Genomic DNA, 20304 nt, shown 5'->3' with positions numbered 1-20304 from the left:
GAACACGAACACAAATATTTAAATCGAGCCGAACACGAACACACTGTTCACGAGCCGATTTCGAACACGAGCTATTTCGAACGAGCTGAACACGAGCCAAGCCTGAGCTCGCTCAAGCTCAGCTCGTTTACAGTCCTATATTAAACCCATCTTTATACAAATAAATCATAAATTTTAAAAGATTTTAACAAACATGGGCTGTTCGGTCATTTTTATATGACCACAACATTTTTCACACAACTACACCAAACAGACAGTCAGCTTTCCCACATCTGTTTTTCTACAGCTGCTTCCTGGGATCCACCGGCGTCTTCGTGGGGCAGCACACCTGCAGCTGAAAAGCTGAGAATCTGCAGTTGCGTCAAACAGACCCTTTATCAAACAAATATTAGAAGCCTCTAATATATTTCAGCAACTCCAATCTTGAGGCAAACACTTCTCTGAATGAAGGAAGCAAACTTTGTGAGCTCGCTCAAGCTCGGCTCGTTTACAGTCCTATATTAAACCCATATTTATACAAATAAATTATAAATTTTAAAAGATTTTAACAAACAGGGGCAGTTCGATCATTTTTACATGAAACAGCTGGCTCACAATATTTTTCACGCAGCTACACCAAACAGACAGTCAGCTTCCCCACATCTGTTTTCCTACAGCTGCTTCCTGAGACAGCGCCGCTGACAGCGCAGCTGCTTCCTGGGACAGCGCAGCTGCAGCTGAAAAGCTCAGAATCTGCAACTGCGCCAAACAGACCCTTAACCAGATATTAGAAACCTATAATATATTTCAGCAACTCCAATCTCGAGGCAAAACACTTCTCTGAATGAAGGAAGCAACTTTGCCCCCCAATTGCTTAAACCTAGAATACACGAAGCTTACACGGCTCGCCAAACTCTATTTCTACTCCAAGCCAACGGTGGGAAAGCTTGCAAACGCTGGTGAAAGGCCAAAACTCTTTAGCAATATCGAATTCCTTGCTAGGTAGATTTCTTTGTTTGACTGTTTCCGTTCGCATTCAATGGTTTGATTATATCCCTTTTTCCATAATTTTCATATTTGAGAAGAAAAGTTTTTATTTGAGCGTCATAAAAATGGGGACGAGAGGACTGGTGGGGGAAAAATGGTCGCAGAGGATTCTCTGGCTTTGCGCAATTGGCAGTGCAGTAGGTGGTGAATTGGCTTTCTCCGCATTTGTTCTGCACTTTGTGTTTGACTTTTTTTTAACGATATATTAAACTTTTGAATTTTGAAGCATAGGCTTGTATATGGTTGCTGTGGAGAGGCAGGCTCAGAACAGGGAAAGGATGATGGCTGAAGGATTGACAAGTTTGGATGGCGCACATAGCCAGTCCCGTGGAGAGGATGTTTGAAGAATACAGGTGAATACATGTGATAGAATTTTGAATTTTTAAATCAAAGCTTTACTTGTTTCCGGTAGAAACATATATCAACTATGTAAAGATTGTTATATCTCTAAATAGCTTTTGATGAATGTCAGTTATCCTTTTACCATTTTAAGAGATATTATTCCTTAGATTTTAGCTGCAGTTACTTTTTCAGAGTAATTAATGTTGAATGAAAAGAATAATAATTCTTTGTTGGTGAAACATATTTGATTGTCAGTATTCATGATTTGCAAACCAAGAATTTGAGGTCGTACTTTATTTTATTTTCCCTTTGATGGCCTATCATAATCCCCCACATATTGTTTTTAAGGGATTTTGTTTAGAAAATAGTAGTAATTAGAGCACCAAAGCATTTGTAAGTTAAATAAAGTTGGCTGATAACCTCTCGTATATTTTTGATGTTTTTTATGTATATCAAGAATTCATTAGAATCATGTTTTATTCTGCCTATTTGTTAAGAAAATTGTTTCTAAGTAATAAAGTGAAACTTTCTTGATGGGAGATGCTTGGTGGGACCTTTTATAATAATCTAAGTTATGTCATCTTTAAAAATTGACATTTCATGCTCTTAGCATGAGTATCTTTGAGATGGAATTTTTAGCTGTTCTACATGGGATCTTCAAACAAGGATAGACACTCTTTTATCTTAAAAAAAGCTTTTCTTTCATTTAAAAAAAATGTGATGTAGTATTTTTACAACATACAAGGGCTCTTAAGTTAAACGGCGCACTAAGAACAATTTAAATTAATTTTTTTTTTATTTCCCATCACATTGGTGTGCAATAAAAAAAAGAAGGATAAATACAAGAACTTTAATTAATTAATTTTGTTAACAACATATTGTGGATAAGATTTTTAATTATCATTAGATGGTTTATTCACATACAATAGAGAATAAAGGTGCATACTAAGCTGGATGGATAGAATGATTACTAAAGGGTGTTGAGAGGCAAATGGAGAAAGTCAAAAGTTTAAAACTATTATGACATGAAGATGTGCAAAAATTTTTTTCACAAACTATAGTTAACAAACACGAACCACTTCAAAATAATGAAATAAAAAGAATGTTCATAAATTGGTGCCCAAATAATTTGGTATGCAAATTCTATTGATCATAAATGCTTCCTTTGTTTCTCAGCGAGTATCAATCCATTGAATTGTATAGAAGTCTATTAATGAATCGAATGACATGGTTATTAGAGTAATGACGTGTGCTTGATTGAAGGATCTAATACTAATTTAAAGGAATTATGCATGATCTACTGATTATAAAAATAGATCTACAATTGTTATTAGAAATCCATATAAAGGAAATATACAATGATTGTATTTTTATTTTTTTTTGTAAGTAAATGTTATAATTAAACCGTTCCAAAATGTTTTTTTTCTATAATAGATTGATTTGCACTATATATATGATACCATTTGACTGATTATTTTTCACACTATTGAAGGCATACATAAGAAAACAACCCTTCCAATTGTTTTCGGAAAGGCCAAGCTTCATATATCCTACCATATTACATTAAAGAAAAGCATATTTATGATGTTCTAGTGTTGAAAGAATTTGATGCGATTTCATCATATTTAGAAAATTTTATTTTTTTGGACATAAAGAGATAAAGAAGCCATTGGAATTTCCGGAAACACTAGGCCCATTAAAGGAACAAAATAGAGGGAAGTTAGGGTCTCTTGGTTTTTCACTTTTTAAAACTATCCCCAAAGATTCCATTTGCATAAGTCTAGAAAATCATGACAACAAATATTAGTGGATAACTCCAAAATTTGTAGCTTTTATACTAGTTGAATGCAACAAATTACCTCAGTGGCCACAAATTACGAATACCTTCAAAGAAGAGGGAAAATTAAACACTTGATAGGTATTTCTTCTAGTCTTGAAGATCAAAAGTACACCTTTTGGAATGAAGAAGACTCCCTAATCTTGTCATGGCTTTGGAATTTCATGATGCTAAAAATATTCGGTTCTTAGGTGTTTCTAATAATATTTGCAGAAATTTAGGATGCTTTGAGGGAGAACGATTTAAAGGTGGAGATGTTGCCCTCATTTCTAGAGTCATGACATTTTGTCAACATTCAAGCTAGAAAACCATTCAATCATTAACTATTATAATGTGATGAAAGGGTTTTTAGGGATGTGACTAGGATGCCACAAGTTTCAAACAATATATGAACAGAAAAAGATTTTTATGATTCCTTCTATATTGAATCTGTTGGATGATTAAAGCAATAACACGTTAACACCTCCAAGTGGCTGCCAGTTTAATCACAATAAATATCTTACAGTTTGTCTTTCACTTTTGATTAGGACTTGATCATAATTTTCTTAACTGAATTCCATTATGTAGTTGATGGCATTCTGCAGTGTTCAAACAACCTTAATTAGATCTCTTCCTCTCTTTATAAACTAACAATCTAATTTTTTAACACGTGAAAGCTTGAGAAATGCATTTGTTGATTTACACATCCAATGTGTTTTGAGATCTCAGTTCTTCTTCTTCTTCATGGAATTTGATCAATTTCATTTTCAAGTCCTTGAAAAAGAAGTCTCACTATTCCTTAATAAAGCCTTCTCCATATAAAGGGCTCTGGAAGGAAGAAGTGCTATCATGTAAGAAGTATCGACCATGGGGATCACATATGGAAAAATTCAATGTGAAAAATTTAATTACTATTGAATTTATTAAAACGATGGGCAGAAAATCTCTTACAAAGACAACTTATGGCGTTAGTGTTGCAAATAGAAGGAGCATACTAAATAAAGCTATTGAAAACTTGATGAAAACCTCAGGTCATGGATCTTGGCGTTGGACATGACTAAAATATGCCAAAGTGAAATTCTCATTACACTAATAGTGAGGATCATATTCAAGAAGGTGGTCACTTTGAGGTTTTATGACTCAACCTAGATGAGAATAATATGCTAAAAATTTCTTAACTCACATAAGAATCCTTCTGGATCAAGCTCTTTAGTTCAAAATGGTAAAAACTTTAATTCTTATGCTTTTAATGCTTCTAACACCTTCCTCATAGATTGATGTGCAACATGTCTATTGATACTTTTCAAGTTCCTTTTAACACTTATTAGCCTTGTTCTAGCTCTAAGATAATCAAAATTATAATTGGTTATCATGGTTGCAAGATAAAAAGTAATAATAAGTTTTGCTTTTTTACTTTTCTATAATGTCTTACATATACGTAATCGTACGACCAATTGTTCATTCATAAAATAACTAAGGATCAAAACTTTTGTCTGAGTTTTGTTCATAATTAATTTTTATAGGACTAACAGGTAAGATGATTAGACAAGCTAGATGTACTATACCTACTTGAAGATAAGAGTGGTCACAATGTTATTTTTTTGTTTTTCTTTTATTTCTATCAAATCAATCAAAGATGATATTTGGAATGAATATTTTCATTTTGAGCTTCAATCAATCAAAACTATTAAAGGTATGTATCATTTAATAGTTTAAGAATATTAATGTTGAACATTATAATTTTGAGATCCGTGAGTTTGAGAAACACCAATTTATTTATCTCCCTTTATTTTAATTCACTTTGATGTTTTTGGGTCTCATAATTTTTTTTCTATGTAGCACCGACGCTTCTAAATTTTTGTTAGGCCTAAACACGTCCTGGACACACCCCAACCCACTCCTTACAAGCTAAAAAGTTAGGCCTAAACACGTCCTGGACACACCCCAACCCTGCATCGGACGCGAGTTTAAACGATTTTGAGAAAATGAGACACGAGAATTAAAAAAATTATAAATATATGTTTAGCCTTAATTATATCTCATAGTTGAAACCACACATTCTCTCGTCATATTGAAGCTCTCTCTAAAATTCGTCAAAATCGAGCATCAAAGGTGCATCTAATATGCATCGAAGCTGAGTATTAGTAATTCTCTCTTTATAATTATATAATTTTTTAACTTTTAGTAGATAAGTTGGATTGTAAGTTGAATGAATTCTTTTGAAACATATTATATCTAATTTTAAAAATTAATTTTAATAAGCATGAGGTTTTATTAAATAAATTAAATTTATGAAGTTAAATTTTTTAAATGCATAATTTGTGTTGTGATATTTTTAATAAAAAATAATATTAAAATATATATTTAATATTAATAATTAATTAGATATAAAAATGTATACATGACATGTTGTGTCCTATTTTTTTCAATTAAGTCGTGTCCTTGTATGGTGTCGTGCGTGTCCATATCTGTACTACATATTTTCTAATCTTTTTAGAATAAAATATTTGTGACATGGATATACCTTGACAAACAAAAGTTTGATGTGAGTCACATTTTTTAAATCTTTTTAACTAGGTTAAAAGCTCAGTTGTAGTTAGCATTAAAAGTTATTAGAATTGATAATGTTAGGGATTATATCAGATAAAATTTGTCATCATGTTTAGAAAATAAGGTGTCTTTCATCAATGCTCGTGCCTTGACACATCATAACAAAATAGAGCTTTCAAGAGGAGAAATATATAATACATTGAGCCCTACCATTTAAAAATTATTTTTTAGATGGAAATTTGCGACAAACTTCTCAAACTCTTACATATTTAATTAGTAAAAGAATATATTCATTAATTTTAAAGTCTTGTGAATATCTTTATAAATTTTTTCCAAAAAATAATTTTTCGCAAAATTGCCTCCAAGAAATATTTGATTTCCATATATCTACATCCACAAATACTAAAAAAAAAAAACTTGATCCAAATGCTCTTATTTGTGTCTTTTAAGATATTTAAATACATAAAATGATATAAATCCTTTCCTTTAAGAAATTTTGTGCAAAAATGTTAAATTTCATGAAAATCAACCTTTTATTCTTAAACCTTTCTTCATAGGGAGAGCATGCTATGGGAAGATAAGTATATAGAGTTTGACACATTCTTATTAGAGATTTTAACAATAAATATTCATAAATCACAACATCATAAACCTAACCTTTTGGCATCGCTCATAAAGTCCACAACTAATCCAATCTCCAGTCGTGAGTCTTAACGAGTAAATTCTCCTAACATTCTAGAATTTCTAGCAATGTAGCCATTACATGTTTAAACATAGTGAACACAACCCATCCCCACTCCTTACAAGCTAAAAGATTTGAACTTATACAAGTTATTTCTTTTAATTTTCCATTATTCTCTTCTCTATCGATTTACTTAATGTAATCAAGAAAGTTGTTAGAAAATTTACTAAATATTCATTGTACCCCATTATCAATACATGTCATTTGTAAATTTTTCTTCAGTTCATAGAGCTTTGCTCATAAAAGACAACTAATTCATATTCCATAGACATTTTTTGAGGCATTAGAAATTAAACATTGGCGGGAAGCCATTAGAGAGGGGATGAATACTCAAAAATGAATCATATGTGGGAAATAGTTGAGTTACACATTGGAAAAATAGTACAATATATATTGGTGTTTTCATTGTAGTATAAAGTTGATGGAAGTTTAGAGAGATTTAAGACATGATTACTTCAAAGGGATAAGGATGCATTTAGGGTGTGTTTGGGGCAATTTGTGCTTATCCTGAAACGAGGCCCGCGGGCGGCCCGCGGGGTTCGTCGCGTGACCTGTGTTTAAGTGTAAAAACCCAACCGCATTTTCAAATACGCTGCCGAAACCTGTTTTCCAAACGGTGAGGTGGCGTTTTTGCACTTATAAGCTGCCCCAAACGGGCCCTTAATCTATGGGGCAAATTATTAAGAAACCATTGTCCCTGTTAGAAAAATGAATACCATTTGGATTTTGCTCTCTTTGATTGCAAAATTTTTGAATTTTTGAATTGAAGATGACAATTTATGGTTTGAAACAATCGTCATAAGCTTGGTGAAATAGATTCAGACAAGCTATGCTCCAGATGATATATCAACAAAGTCAATGGTTTACACCATTCGTAAAACATTGGGCTAAATTGTGAGTAACGATTCTTATTATTTTTATTGAGGTGATGATAGTGAAGAAAGGGAATTGCTAAGAAAAGAATCTATTGAGAATTAAATGTTAAAAAAGGAATTCAACAATTTGAAATAGTTTTTTGGTATAACAGTTACTCAATTTTAAAAATGAATTTTTATTTTACAACAAAAATATGCTTGGATTTTTTGAAAGAAACAAACTTGATAGTTTTCAAATTGTGTGAAATTTGAATTGAATTAGGATTTGAATTGGATGATGAAGTCAACGAGATAATTAAGGGAAGGGACAATATCCTAGACATGTTGGGAAGGCTTTATAACAATACACTGTACTTAGCCTTGTATTTATTTTTTGCACAAATTAAACTTATGTCCAAGTTGCTGGCAATGTACTCAAGTTTATAAGTATTGAAGTCACCCGCCTCTAAAGAAACTCATTAAAAATCACATTAAAATCTTGAAACTTGAAGGCTATATAACAAATTATATAGAATCACTAGTGGATGGAAGGTTAACTTCAAGGTATTGTACATTGCTAGGAGGAAATGTTATAACCTGGATGTGTAAGAGGAGACATATTGTCTCAAGATTGAGTTTGGAATCCGTGTTCAGAGCAAGAATAGAATAAATTTATGAAGTATCGTTGAATATTAAATGAGAAGAATCTATAAGATTATATTGTGAACAAGTATGTCATTAATATTGCTTATACTTTTGTGCAACGTAATAAAAAAAAAATAAACATGTGGAAGTGGATAAACATTTCATAAAAGAAAAACTTGGTAGTGAGCCATGCTGCAACCCTTTTATTCCAACTTGCTGCTTGATTAAAGGATCTGATCTAAAAAGTTTAAAATGATACTAAACAGTTTTCTTTTTAAAGAAAGGACCTGCACTTGTTATGAGGACTCTATAAAGTGAGAACATATAGTGATTGTCTTTTATTTGTAATTAAAATCTGTAATAAACCTTTTTAGAATAGATTGATGGATACTTTATATGAGTACACATTTTATTAATTCAATAATAATAATAATAATGAAAGAGATTTACTTCTCTTCAAAATCATTTGTTAATGTAATACGAGGACAAAGCATGCTTTACCTGTTAGGACATACAATTCAAATTAATGTGGAAAGCTTACCTTTGCATTATTTGTTTATTTTCTAGGGTTTCCTTGGAAAAAATTTCCCTATAATTTTTCCCCCATTATTGCTATTCTTTTTTCATAGTATGTAGAGGTTATGGTAGATTTTAAGAGTGTGATATTTTATCTTTTGGATAAATTTCATGTAAAATTAGCAAGGAAAACCTTATTACTGAAATATAATTGCCCTAAAGCTTGATTTTTGCTAGTATGCACCAATTCAATATATATGACTGAGATGCGATAATTAATATCAAGGACTTTGAACATACGAAAAACTTCTAAGCTAACCAATATATCTTTAGTTTAGAGGTGCTTATTTTAAGGCACATTTTCTGTATCTTCTCACAACAAGAGCTCTACCATTGTATGCATGTGACACATTGATGCTTTATGTTTACTAATTTTTTTTTTCATGACGCTCCACGTATTTTCAACTTATTTTGTTAACCTTTTTGGGGTCTTCTAATGTAAAAACACTATATATTTGAGGCATATTACAAGTTCTTTTATTCAACTTGTTTTTTTCAATATTACGCAATATTATTTGGCATCAAAATTGAAGTTTATTTAGGTTGACTAAATATCCAAATATTACTAAATTTCCTCAATTGATAATAAAAAAATTTACAATTACTTTTGATGAGCTTCAACTATTTATGTGGTGTCTGTAGTTAGGTTTAATCATTAAGATAAGGTAGCAATTCAGTTGACTTGATCAATCCATCTAAGGATCATCCTTAATAATTGTCCCTTAGTTCAATGTGGCACTATGCCCAACATCTCAATATTGACTAAATTGATTCTCCCCAGGTCTCATTGGACTCCTTTATCACATGGTTTCTATGTAGGTTCCCCGCAAAAGCCACGTGGGAACTCTTATAAGACAACTGGACACCAACCTGAACATGCCATGCCAGTTAGGTTGGACCTCTTTTCCCCTATTAACAATTAGTTTTGTTACTTAAGCTATGGGCAATCATACCATTAATCTCAACTAAGCAAACTAACAGATATCTTATATTAAACATTTCCTTAATTACAAAAAAAAAATAATAAAATCATTAAAGTATTACAATGGAAAGTTCGGAAATTATAATGATTTAAAACTATAAAATATAGAAAAAAAAAACTTTGAAATTCTAAAAGAGTTAAATAATCTCAACTAACTCTTTGACGAGCTTTTATTATAAACTTTCAATTTCTCTCATGATTTCAAGTATTTAAAATACTTCCTCCTATAAATTGATTGACCAAATTTGCCTCCTAAATTAGTTTATTGAAATTATTTTATAAAGTGGTTAGTATGCTAGTAACCTTGTAATTAAAATACTCGAACATGTGTGCCCCTAGACTAGTAAGCTTGTTAAGCATTGATGTGCATGTTGATTCATTTATGGAACCATTGAAGACCTATAAATATTTGCCAAAGTGTTGGGAGATTCTATTGCTTAGATTAGCATGCGAGGGTACTATAGCTCAATAAATTCAATCTAGATGATGCTATTCAATCAAGACTAGTTCCCATCTTATAGAACTATTTAAATCACACATAATAAGTATCAAAAGTTCTATTTGTTACCATGCATAGGGGTGATATGAATTAAGCCCATAAAAATGTTATACTATATGACATGAAATCCACCTCTTGTTCTTAGGATGAGAACTCATGATTCTTGATAAGAATCCCAAGGATCATTTGCTTTTATGAGCTCATAATAAAAACATGACGTTTAACTTGGTGCGAATTCATAGCCGTCCCTTGACCCTTTGTTGGAATTAAAAAGAAAGCTTCCTAGGTTAAATCTATATTGTAAGAATTATGGAGTGTGGTTCGTCTAATAAATCGTAGATGATATACCACCTGGATTTTTGAAAGGTTTACCACCTTCCTAATATACTTTTTTCTATAAAGTGGTACATGAGTGAGTAACAATTAGTGACTATCATTTCAAGTCAAGGTAACTCTTATCAAGAGTGTTCTCTTGATCAAGGGAGAAGATTAACTTTGAGGGGGGATTGCACTCATTGTAAGTTTTAGACCCTATAATAAGCAATGCTTTTGATATAAAAAAACAAAGTACAGTTTTATAAATATCAATATAGCTCTTAGAAAAACATTTTAAGCTTACTTGGTGAAACACATGGAGCTTTTTTTAGAGCTCACAATAGTCAACATTCTCGTCTTGTTTGTGATTGCAACTTTGATTTCAGGCTTTTACAATGTTTTTTAATAATTTGATCACATTAAAAAATTGTCTATTCACATGTAGTGTGGAGAGAGACTGTTGTGAGACAGTATTGTGTTGTCATTTTCCTAGTGCCACATAGATGATGGTGTTTTTAAACAACATTCTAGTATGATTTTTGAAGTGCTCATCTTGTAATTTGTTGAAGCTAATTTATCATTAGTTGCCTTTACTGGAACAATCAATTGTTTATAAAATTTATGACTTTTTTTTTTGGCAGACTCATGAAATATTCTTTAGATGCTAAACATATTAATTAGCCTTTATCACTTATGAATCACCTCATTTAATTTTATTTACCAACTGCCAATTAACTTCTCACAAATTGCCTCATGTAATTGGCCAAAAATTTTTTGATGCAATAAAAGACTAAGATGTGAAAAAATTTTAAAAATATTTATTTTTAATTGAGTAAAAAAGATTAAGATATTATTATTTTTTTTAGGTGAGGGATTTGATAAATATAGTTGGTGATTGTCCTCTCTGTACTTTTGAATGAGTGAATTCCCACATCTTTCATATAATTTTTTTTATTTATTGAAATTGAATGTTTGATTCTTCTTTCAATTAACTTTTAATTACTTTTGGTGTGGGTACCATGCTATTTCAGTGCTCAAATGAGAAAGATTAAAGGTTGATGCCACATTGATGAAAATCATATAATTGTACCTAAGCTAATAAAGTTACTTAAAATTTGAATTTTGCTAGTTTTAGGGCTTCATAAATGTCGTAACATAATCTGATATGATTGTGGTGAGAATTAGGCAAGAGTTTTTATAGGACAAAACCAATAAATGACGCTATAATTTAACATGGTGAGAGTGATAGGTCGGTAGCAGTTGATTAAGATGCCACTTGTAACTGTCAGGTTACCACTTCACCTCATATGGTGAAACATAATCAATGGTTTACTAGGTCCAAAGCTGAGGTTTTATTGCTACTTGGAGCATGACACTTTGAATAGAATGATATATGAATTGATCGGGAAAATTATTAGAAGAAAAACATATTTTATATGCTTGCAAAAATAAAATAAAATAAAATAAAATTGCATTGATAAATCTAAGGAGATTGGGGAAGGTTTTAAGTGATTTGGTTTTGTAAAAGTTAATAATAGCTAATTGAATTAATTCAAATTTGCATTTTGCTAGCATTAGGGCCTCATAAGCAATGTTTTATAACCTAATATGATTATGGTGAGAAATAGACAATGGTTTACTAGAACATTACCGATAAATGACACACTATAATTTAATATGTTTGCGGTGAAAGTGTGGTGAGGGTTGATTAAGATGTCACCTGCTAGTTAGGCTACCACTTAATTTTATAATCTTGAAAAATAAGCGAAGGTTTATTAGGTACAAAACTTAGACTATTTTGCTACATGGAGTATGGAACTTTGAATAAAAAGACATGAATTGGTTGAAAAATTAATTAGAAGAACAATATATCTTGTTTGTTTACAAGAATTTAAATGGAAAGTAGAAAATCTAAGGAAATTTGGGAGGTTTATAAATTATTGTATGTTGGAAAAGTTGGCAATAGAATGGGACTAGGATAGTAGTAGATCCAGAGTTGTTGAATGTGGTTAGCGATGCGATCATTAGTAATAACATAATTAGTAACGAGGATATTATAAATGTGAGGCGTTGTTATGTTTCCCACATTTGATTATATCATAACTTAAAAAATTAATATGGAAAGAGGCGTATGAACTAATACAAAATATGCTTGATATAGAATATTTGTTGGGGGTCCCTTGATTGACAATATTGGTTCTAGTAGAATAGGCTATGTGAGGATTCAAAAGTGGGCATGGAATAGGAGATAAAAATATATTGAGAGAATCTATACTTAATTTTATGGTATCTTATCATATTACAATAACAAATACAAACTTTAAGAAATCTTAAATATTGATCCCATGAGTGTAGGCATTTTATGTGATTAAATGACGACAATTTTTTTTTATGATGCCATTTAGTAGTTTGTTGACTGTTTTTTAGTTAGCTGCCATAGTTTTGTTTGGCTATAATTTTGTTGTTGCTTTTCATCAAATTTAATGCGATAAGTGACCTTTTATAACTAAATCTGCTTGACAGAATAACTTTCAAAAATTTATTTTTCCCACAGTAATTCTATACCTATTTTTACAAACCCCAAACGTACAGTTAGTAATTGAGAGAGTCTTGGAAGACTTTGGAAAGCATTCTTTGTATACTAGAGATTTGGTTGTCCTCACATGCGTATGAAATAAATTGGAGTGGTGTTAATTGGTTGTAGCAGACTATGTTATGTGTTTGATTACCAAACCATCAAGGAGAGGGTTTCTCCATCAAAAGGTGGGAGCGTAGTGGAATCCCATGCAAGGTATGCTTATATGTGGATGTAGGCCAATTATGTGATAAACTATGTAAATGTTTGTGTCCATTTACTCTATAGCTTAGCTTTGCATTTACCTACTTGCTTCGGTGAATGTTTTTGTTATGATTCATGCCCTAATGCTTTCTTGAGTTGTTGATCAATCTTCACAATTTCAATATATTTCCCTCCTTACCACGCCTCGGGTATACCTAAATCGTGTTCTTTCCCTCTTTCGTTTGAGTGGGAGGAGGATATCAAGAAACCTGGTAGGAATAATGGGAAGTCTGTCATCGTTTTTACAGAAGTTGAAGGCATTCAACTTGCTTCCTTCTGTCGAATGAATTTGGTTGGAAAATTTATGTTTGGTCATCCCAAAATGAAGTTGATTCGTAAGGAATTTGAGCTCATGCACATGATTAGGAGTGAAAAATTGGACTGTTAGATGGAAAACACATTCTCATACAAATTAATAATGAAGAGGAATACACACGTTTATTTGCTAGAAGGATAATTTGGATTGATAACAGAGCAATGAAGATTCTTAAATGGTCTGTATATTTTGACCCGCAGACGGAACCTCCGATCATTCTGGTTTGGAGTCTCCTCTTTGGTATGAAATTTCATTATTTTACTCAAAAAGTTTTGTATGTTATTGCCTCAGCTTATGGTAAGCCACTCAAAACGGACATTCCTACTTTTAATATTTCCCGTCCATCAGAAGCCAGAGTACTTGTTGAAAGAGACATCATTTTATCTGCTTCTGAGGAAATTTGGTTGGGCACACAACATCATGGGTATTGGCAAAAGGTAGTGATTGAGCATTTTCCTTCGTATTGTTCAAACTGTCGTATGTTCGGCCACTCCAGTTTTCAATGCCACCATCTACATCCACATCTCAGACCAAAAAAGCACAGTGCTCCGCCTGAGACAGTGATTTCATCTCTCCTGATCAATTCCAAGTTATTGACAATATTGATCATCAAAAGAATGCTCCCGAAGACATCACTATTCTCGCAGGCAATTTTACAACCATTCAGCCGCTTCTGGAACCTCCTATCATGGGTGAGAAGGAGATTCTTCAGACCCCACTTTCCCTAGAACCTATCACCGTTATTACAGGTTGCAATACTTCTACTGTTTCACTACCGCCTCATCAGGTCGAGCAAGCTGTAACTGTCACTCAGGATAAACCAACTTTGAAATAATCTATTGATCAAATGAGTCAGCTTGAGCTCAGGAATCTGATGGATGATACTTTGGTTACTTCGGGCAATGACACTCACCTTACTAATTTGTTAGCAGACTCAATTCCAAGAACTAGAGGCAGAGGGAGGAAAGTGGGACGTCCCTAGCACTTTTACGCCCTTTGGTGGCTTTTTGGTTTTTTATCTTTATGTATCTTTGTTTTATTTGGGTTTTGTGTGTTTTATTTTGTGTGAGGTGAGATTTTAAGCTCTCTCATACAATATTTCTGTATGTTTTTCATTTTTAATAAATTAGCCCTTGGTATATATATATATATATATCAAAGTAATGGTCGGAAGCTATTAGACGAGCCCCGACCATCCCTAAGTGTGCTAAATATTCGGGTACCACACCCTACAACGAGGGCATTCAAACCCATGACCTGAGGGGACTTACGACCTTCAGATAGGCTGCTCTGCCAACTTATCACAGAACGCGCACACTTTTAATATATATATATTGAGAAAGCCCAATGACTAATATATTAAATAGAAAGTAAGATACAGATAGATTGTGTGGGAGGGCCCAAACATGGTACTCTACCCACACGATAACAACCAAATCAAATGGGTCCAAAAAGAGAACCATATCAAATGGTTCCAAAACAACCATATCAAATGGTTCCAAAAAGAGAAAATACAGAGAAATACATGAGAGACCTAAAGAAAAAACAAAAAAATGTCAAAATACTGAGTATCAGGTAGCTAGAGAATGACTTAATTTTGCCTTGTATCTGCCTCTAGTTCCAAGGAAGAAGCCAACTAATAAATTGGTAAGATGAGTGTCATTGTCAGTAGTAACCAATTATCATTCAATAAATTCCCGAGCTCGAGTCAGCCTCCATTCTTCTTCTTCCTCCTGAATCAGACCTGTCATTCCTCTTCCGAAGATTGGCTAACCTGATCAGTGGATTGATCTAAAGTGTGTCAGACATGTTTAGGTTGTTGAACATTAGAAGCAAAAGCTTGTTGTACTAACTGATCTTTTATAGAATCGAAGAAGTACTCTCGTGAGTCTTGATATGTAAGTGGGTCTTCTTTAATAACAGTGAGTGGTATAATCACATTTGAATCTGTACCTGTAGAATGATGTTCTTCATCTGGAACTGCGGTGTTGGAAATAGGATCGGGTTGCACCTTCTCTGCAGGGATGCTAGGTGGCTGATCTTTAGTGATATTCGGCCTTAGATGAGGATGCTAGCGATAGCAAATTGTAGAACTGTGACCAAACATACTATAATGAGAGCAATAAAGAGGGTGTGAGGGTGTGGTTCTATTTCAATCGTTCTATTTCAATCTTTTGTCAATACTCGTTGTGAGTGGTGTCAATCCATACCTCATCCAGAGCTGGTTTAGTAATATTTCTCTCAATTAACACACAAGCTACAGAGGGACTGGTGACAGCAAGCGTAGGACTATCAATCTTGAGAAACTTACCGTAAGCAGTTGCTAAAAAGTAGAGTATTTCCAAGTTGAGCAGATGTAATTTTAACTCAATAAACTTTATCCAAGAAGGAATGATAGGGGGACTCCGCTTTTGGATCAAAATCAACAGTTCACTTCGGAATTTTCATAAAACGGTTGTCGATCTTGATAACTTTTCGAGAAAAAAATGCGAGTATAATCGACATCGCGAGACAACTGAAGAAATATATGTCGATCGTTAAGTAATTCATTATTTCAACTATCCAATAGCTTCATAGCATCAAACTTTTTCTGAATGATCTCTTGTTTTGGGTGACCATAAATGAATTTTCCTACTACAACAAAACGCCAAAAGGACACGAGAGTGCTGGTTTCAATCTCAGTGAGAATAAGAGTAGGCTTCCCATTTTTTTTGCCAAGCTTTTTAATGAATGTGTGATCACCACCACCTTCAATAGTGTCGTGGAAAGATTGAAGAACATTGCAGGACTTGCCAGTATGAAAACCAAATTCTGAACCTGAAAGAGGAGCACGAGTAGGAATATGAAAGTCGTCGGCAAGTGCATTGACATAAGAACACATTGTTGAGGCTATCTCCAGAACGGCTAGGCGAGCCGCTAGAAAAAGGCTAGTAGACTTCGGGAGGAACCTTCTGTCGGGCAAGGCGACAGCGGGGTCGTCGAATGTGGGAGAAGACGCGAGCCGCAACAACTAAGGAGGAAGCGTCGTCGACTGGGTGACGCTACGGAAGACTCGCGGAATACGATCCTGACAGAAATATGTATGGTTATTTTGACCTTGAGAAGTCATGTGATCTAGTGTCACGAGAGTTGATTTGGTTTACATTAATGAAGAAATATGTATGCCAATGATATATTAAATTATTGAAGCTATATATCTTAAAGTATTGGCTAATATTCAAAATAGTTGTAGGGTAACTAAAGGCTTATTTTGGGATTTTCTTTTTGTTTGTAAACATATTTGTTTAGTATATTTTTAAATTTTCTGGTCGGCAATCATAACCACCACCACATAAATGTAAAAAAAAAACTAGATGTTTTTAACATACCAAATATGTTTTCTTTTTATGTCGTCAAAACATAAATCAATACAAAATAAAATAATAAAATAAAAGTCAACCATAAAAGTGATGCCTAATGTTCATTATAGTTTTTCACTTATAGTAGGATTACATGACGAATGTGTAAGGAGGAATTAGCGACTATTCCTTTGTGTCCTGAATGTTTAAGTGAATTTTTTGTAATTGGAGTTATTTTTGAGATAAAATGCTTAGAAATAGTAGAACAAAGATCTATTATGCAATATGTTATTTTTGTTGGCGTGATATTAACAATTACCATTGAATATTACTATAAGATAAAGAGAAACATGCGTAAAATAGTTATGCAGTGATATATCCTAAGAATATAAATCTAACTCAGGATATATATAATTGATGATTTATGCTTAAAATGGAGAAGAGCCCTAGGAGTAGTATAAATTAACAAATATGATGGAGACTTGAAGATAAATTTTTATAAACTTGCAATTAGTTTGACTAGGATCTATAGACTTAAGTGGTGAACAATAAAATAGTTACAATAACAATAAGAAGCCTTTATCCCACTGAGTGGGGTTAGCTACTTGAATCCTTTTTCTCCATCGTTTTCTTTTGAGAGTCATATTTTCATTTAATTCTAATAGATTAAGATTATTTTTAAGTGGTGAAAAATAAAATAGTTAATGGAACAAAATTGGTCATAGTGGAAATGGGAATGTTAAAATGAACTTGTTACAAGTATAGAAAGAACAAATTAAAATATGATATTAGAACCATTGATTTGACATTTATTGAAGATTGTGCAGCTGCAAATAAATTTTGGTGCTTTGAGTATATTCAATAGCACACAATGGTGAAAAAAAAGATTCATGTAGCCGACCCCACTTAGTGGGTTAAAGGTCTGTTGTTGTTGTTGTTGTTGTTGAATATATGCAACTAATGATAAAAATGCATCAGTTAGATGAACAGATAAAATTACTATTAGATTTGGAAGGGAAATCCAGATAGAAATTGTTCAAATGATTCAACAATAATAAATTTAACACCTCATGCAACATTCAACAAAATAAATGAAAAATGATGGTTTGTACTTTAGACAATATATTAGTTGGGATAAGGCTAATGTTGGTGATGATAATGAATCGCTTATCCTTGGAATTCCATTATTACTGTTACCTCTTACAGTTATCACCTGTCCACGATTACTAATGAAGTCCGAGTAATACACTGGATGCTTCTTTATCTTATAAAATGTCTTTCAAATTATCAATTGTTCACAAAGAATGCTTAACTTTGATAGCCACTGCTAGAGACAGTGCCACTTTGATAGCCCTTTGTGCAAGCCACTTTGATAGAAACTATTTTTAGCCGAATTTGAGAAGCATTGTATCTATTAACATTATGACTGGGAATAATAGCCAGCTATGCAAGCGTAGGTTCTTATTGAGGCTGCTTGAGGTACTTTGTGATTTAACTCAGATTCTATCCATCCTTTGTGCAAACCACTTTGACAGAAATGTGTACTAAATTTGGCTGTTCCAGAAGTAATGTGTCTATTAACAAGGCTGAGAATGAACGCATGCTATGTGAACACTGTTGCTTATTGAGGTTGCTTGAGGACCTTTTTGATCAAATGTCTCTTTAGAGGTACTATTTCCACGTCTACCATTAGGTCTGCTGATGTATCAGATGCTTGAGAACAAAATCCTCTCTTGAATGCCTTGATATTGGCAATACCTATAATAGAGGAGAATGGGATCAATCTATAAAGTTCTTAAATGTGAAGCATTGAATTCCTTTGATCCAGATATTGTCAACATGATTTTTGATATCTTTCTATGGTCATTGGAGCTTTTAGAGTTAGGAAAGTGAATGTAGCCTTTGCGAACAATTTGTTTATGATAAATTTTCTTGTCTATCCAATTCTAGTTTGGATGCATGACAATTGTGGGAGCACAAGTTAATCTCAACAATTTGTTTAGAGATGCCTGAAGGGTGTATTGTCTACAACACAAAGCATGCTGGATTGGCTAACTATGGGCATTATGAAGAGGACATGAAAACTTTTTTAGGAAGTGCTGAAAAACATCTTACTTGATGTGGTTTCTGTAATGGGCATATTAACGGCTTGCAGACAAAATTTAGTTGGGAATTTACATCTGCATTTTTTTTATGAGGAATAGGGCTGTTGATAATATGACAAGGCGATAGCCTACTCAAATGCGGTACAAGATTGGCCTCCATTCAACATGATCTCGAGCTGAGCCAGACACTTGATATAGACTGAATTTATGTGATATCTAGTTAAAAACTCATCTCATTATATTTGATTTATCCTAATTCTGGCCAAAATAGATTCGATTTTCTTTTTATTTTCTTCTAAGCTAATTTTTTAGTTAAAACTGCATCCATATATCCATATATCTTGATGCTTACATATATTAATTCTTAAAAGCCTATCTGTATTCTCAAAAATTTGTAAAAAGCCTTAAGACTGGTACAAATTTATTCTTCCCCCATTTTCTCTTCATATCACAAGCTGTTCGGTGTTTTGTAGATACCTTAAGAGAAGGAAAGATTTGAACCTGTAAAGTGAGTGAAAGAGTGGAGATGGGCTGGACCTTGCTTGAGATGAGGCAGATAGGGGCGTGTGAAACTGGGGAGATTGTATGCTATCACTATTATGGCCTTTTTGTGGGTCGGATTTGCTTTCTGCATGCTCTTTAACTATGTCTATAGTGTCACTTTCCTGTTTGCAATTGCCTTCTTTCATTTGATGCATTTTTTTCCTCTGGATCTGTTCTCTTTTTCTACTATTTCTTTGCATGGCTGGAAGTTTTTTTCAATAAATTTTTTAAGTGGAGATAATCAATTAGCTTTACTGAAATTATTATTTGTGGTAATGATAGCTGATGGAGGTTGGGTGAGAGAATCAATCTTAGGGTTTGTTGGATTCTATTTTCTATGTAATTATCCTCTCCCCTTTTTTACACTGTACCTTGTGTTGAAACACTAAGGCCACTTTTTATTTCCTTTTTCTTCCCTGCATCAATTTCAATTTTAATGGAATGGAACTTTTGAGGCAATTTTCTGCAGCTGCAATACTCATTCTACTAGATAACTTCTGTGACATTGCAGAAGTATGTTTTTTGTTTTTTTTAAAGTTTTTGAGCAATGTGATGTGATTAAAATTGTAGAATGTTTTTTTTTTCATATCTATTTGTTTGAAAAAAGTGCTCTTTTATATAAGATGAAAACATAATAAGATTATATAAAAATATATTTTAATTTTTTTTATCGAGAAAATATATCTTTGCTAGCAAATGTATCTTTGCATTTTAATGATGGAATATCATGCTATTTGAGGTAAGTGCTGCAACTCTCTGCTTTGGGCCTCTAAGCTATCCCTCCAACTATAAATTTTGATTTTTTAGCGGCTTTTT

The 20304-nt window shown here is 32.8% G+C and overlaps 1 protein-coding gene across 2 annotated transcripts; it reads left to right on the top strand.

Moving 5' to 3' along the window:
* The first annotated feature begins 815 nt into the window (after nt 1-815).
* Nucleotides 816-19925, top strand: LOC110035771. Of its 2 annotated transcripts, XM_020740059.1 has the most exons (4): nt 816-981; nt 1065-1167; nt 1258-1379; nt 19419-19925. In XM_020740059.1, exons 2-3 carry the CDS (start codon nt 1092-1094, stop codon nt 1368-1370), a joined length of 189 nt encoding a protein of 62 aa, XP_020595718.1. In that variant the 5' UTR covers nt 816-981; nt 1065-1091; the 3' UTR covers nt 1371-1379; nt 19419-19925. The 2 variants fall into 2 exon arrangements, with proteins under 2 accessions (XP_020595718.1, XP_020595719.1); XM_020740060.1 differs by lacking the exon at nt 816-981 and having other exon boundaries at nt 1061-1167.
* Nucleotides 19926-20304: the final 379 nt, after the last annotated feature.

The sequence above is a fragment of the Phalaenopsis equestris genome, unplaced genomic scaffold, assembly GCF_001263595.1.
Source record: "Phalaenopsis equestris unplaced genomic scaffold, ASM126359v1 Scaffold199785, whole genome shotgun sequence".
Classification (NCBI taxonomy): Eukaryota; Viridiplantae; Streptophyta; class Magnoliopsida; order Asparagales; family Orchidaceae; genus Phalaenopsis; species Phalaenopsis equestris.
Note: the sequence above shows the minus strand (reverse complement) of the source record. Positions and strands in the feature narration are given on the sequence as shown.

What these genes read in the sequence shown, in the direction of transcription:
- LOC110035771 (XM_020740059.1), top strand. Translation starts at nt 1,092, where the DNA reads ATGGGGACGAGAGGACTGGTGGGGGAAAAATGGTCGCAGAGGATTCTC. An exon ending in CGCAATTGGCAGTGCAGTAG is followed by an intron (nt 1,168 to 1,257) that starts GTGGTGAATTGG and finishes TTTGAAGCATAG; the next exon opens with GCTTGTATATGGTTGCTGTG.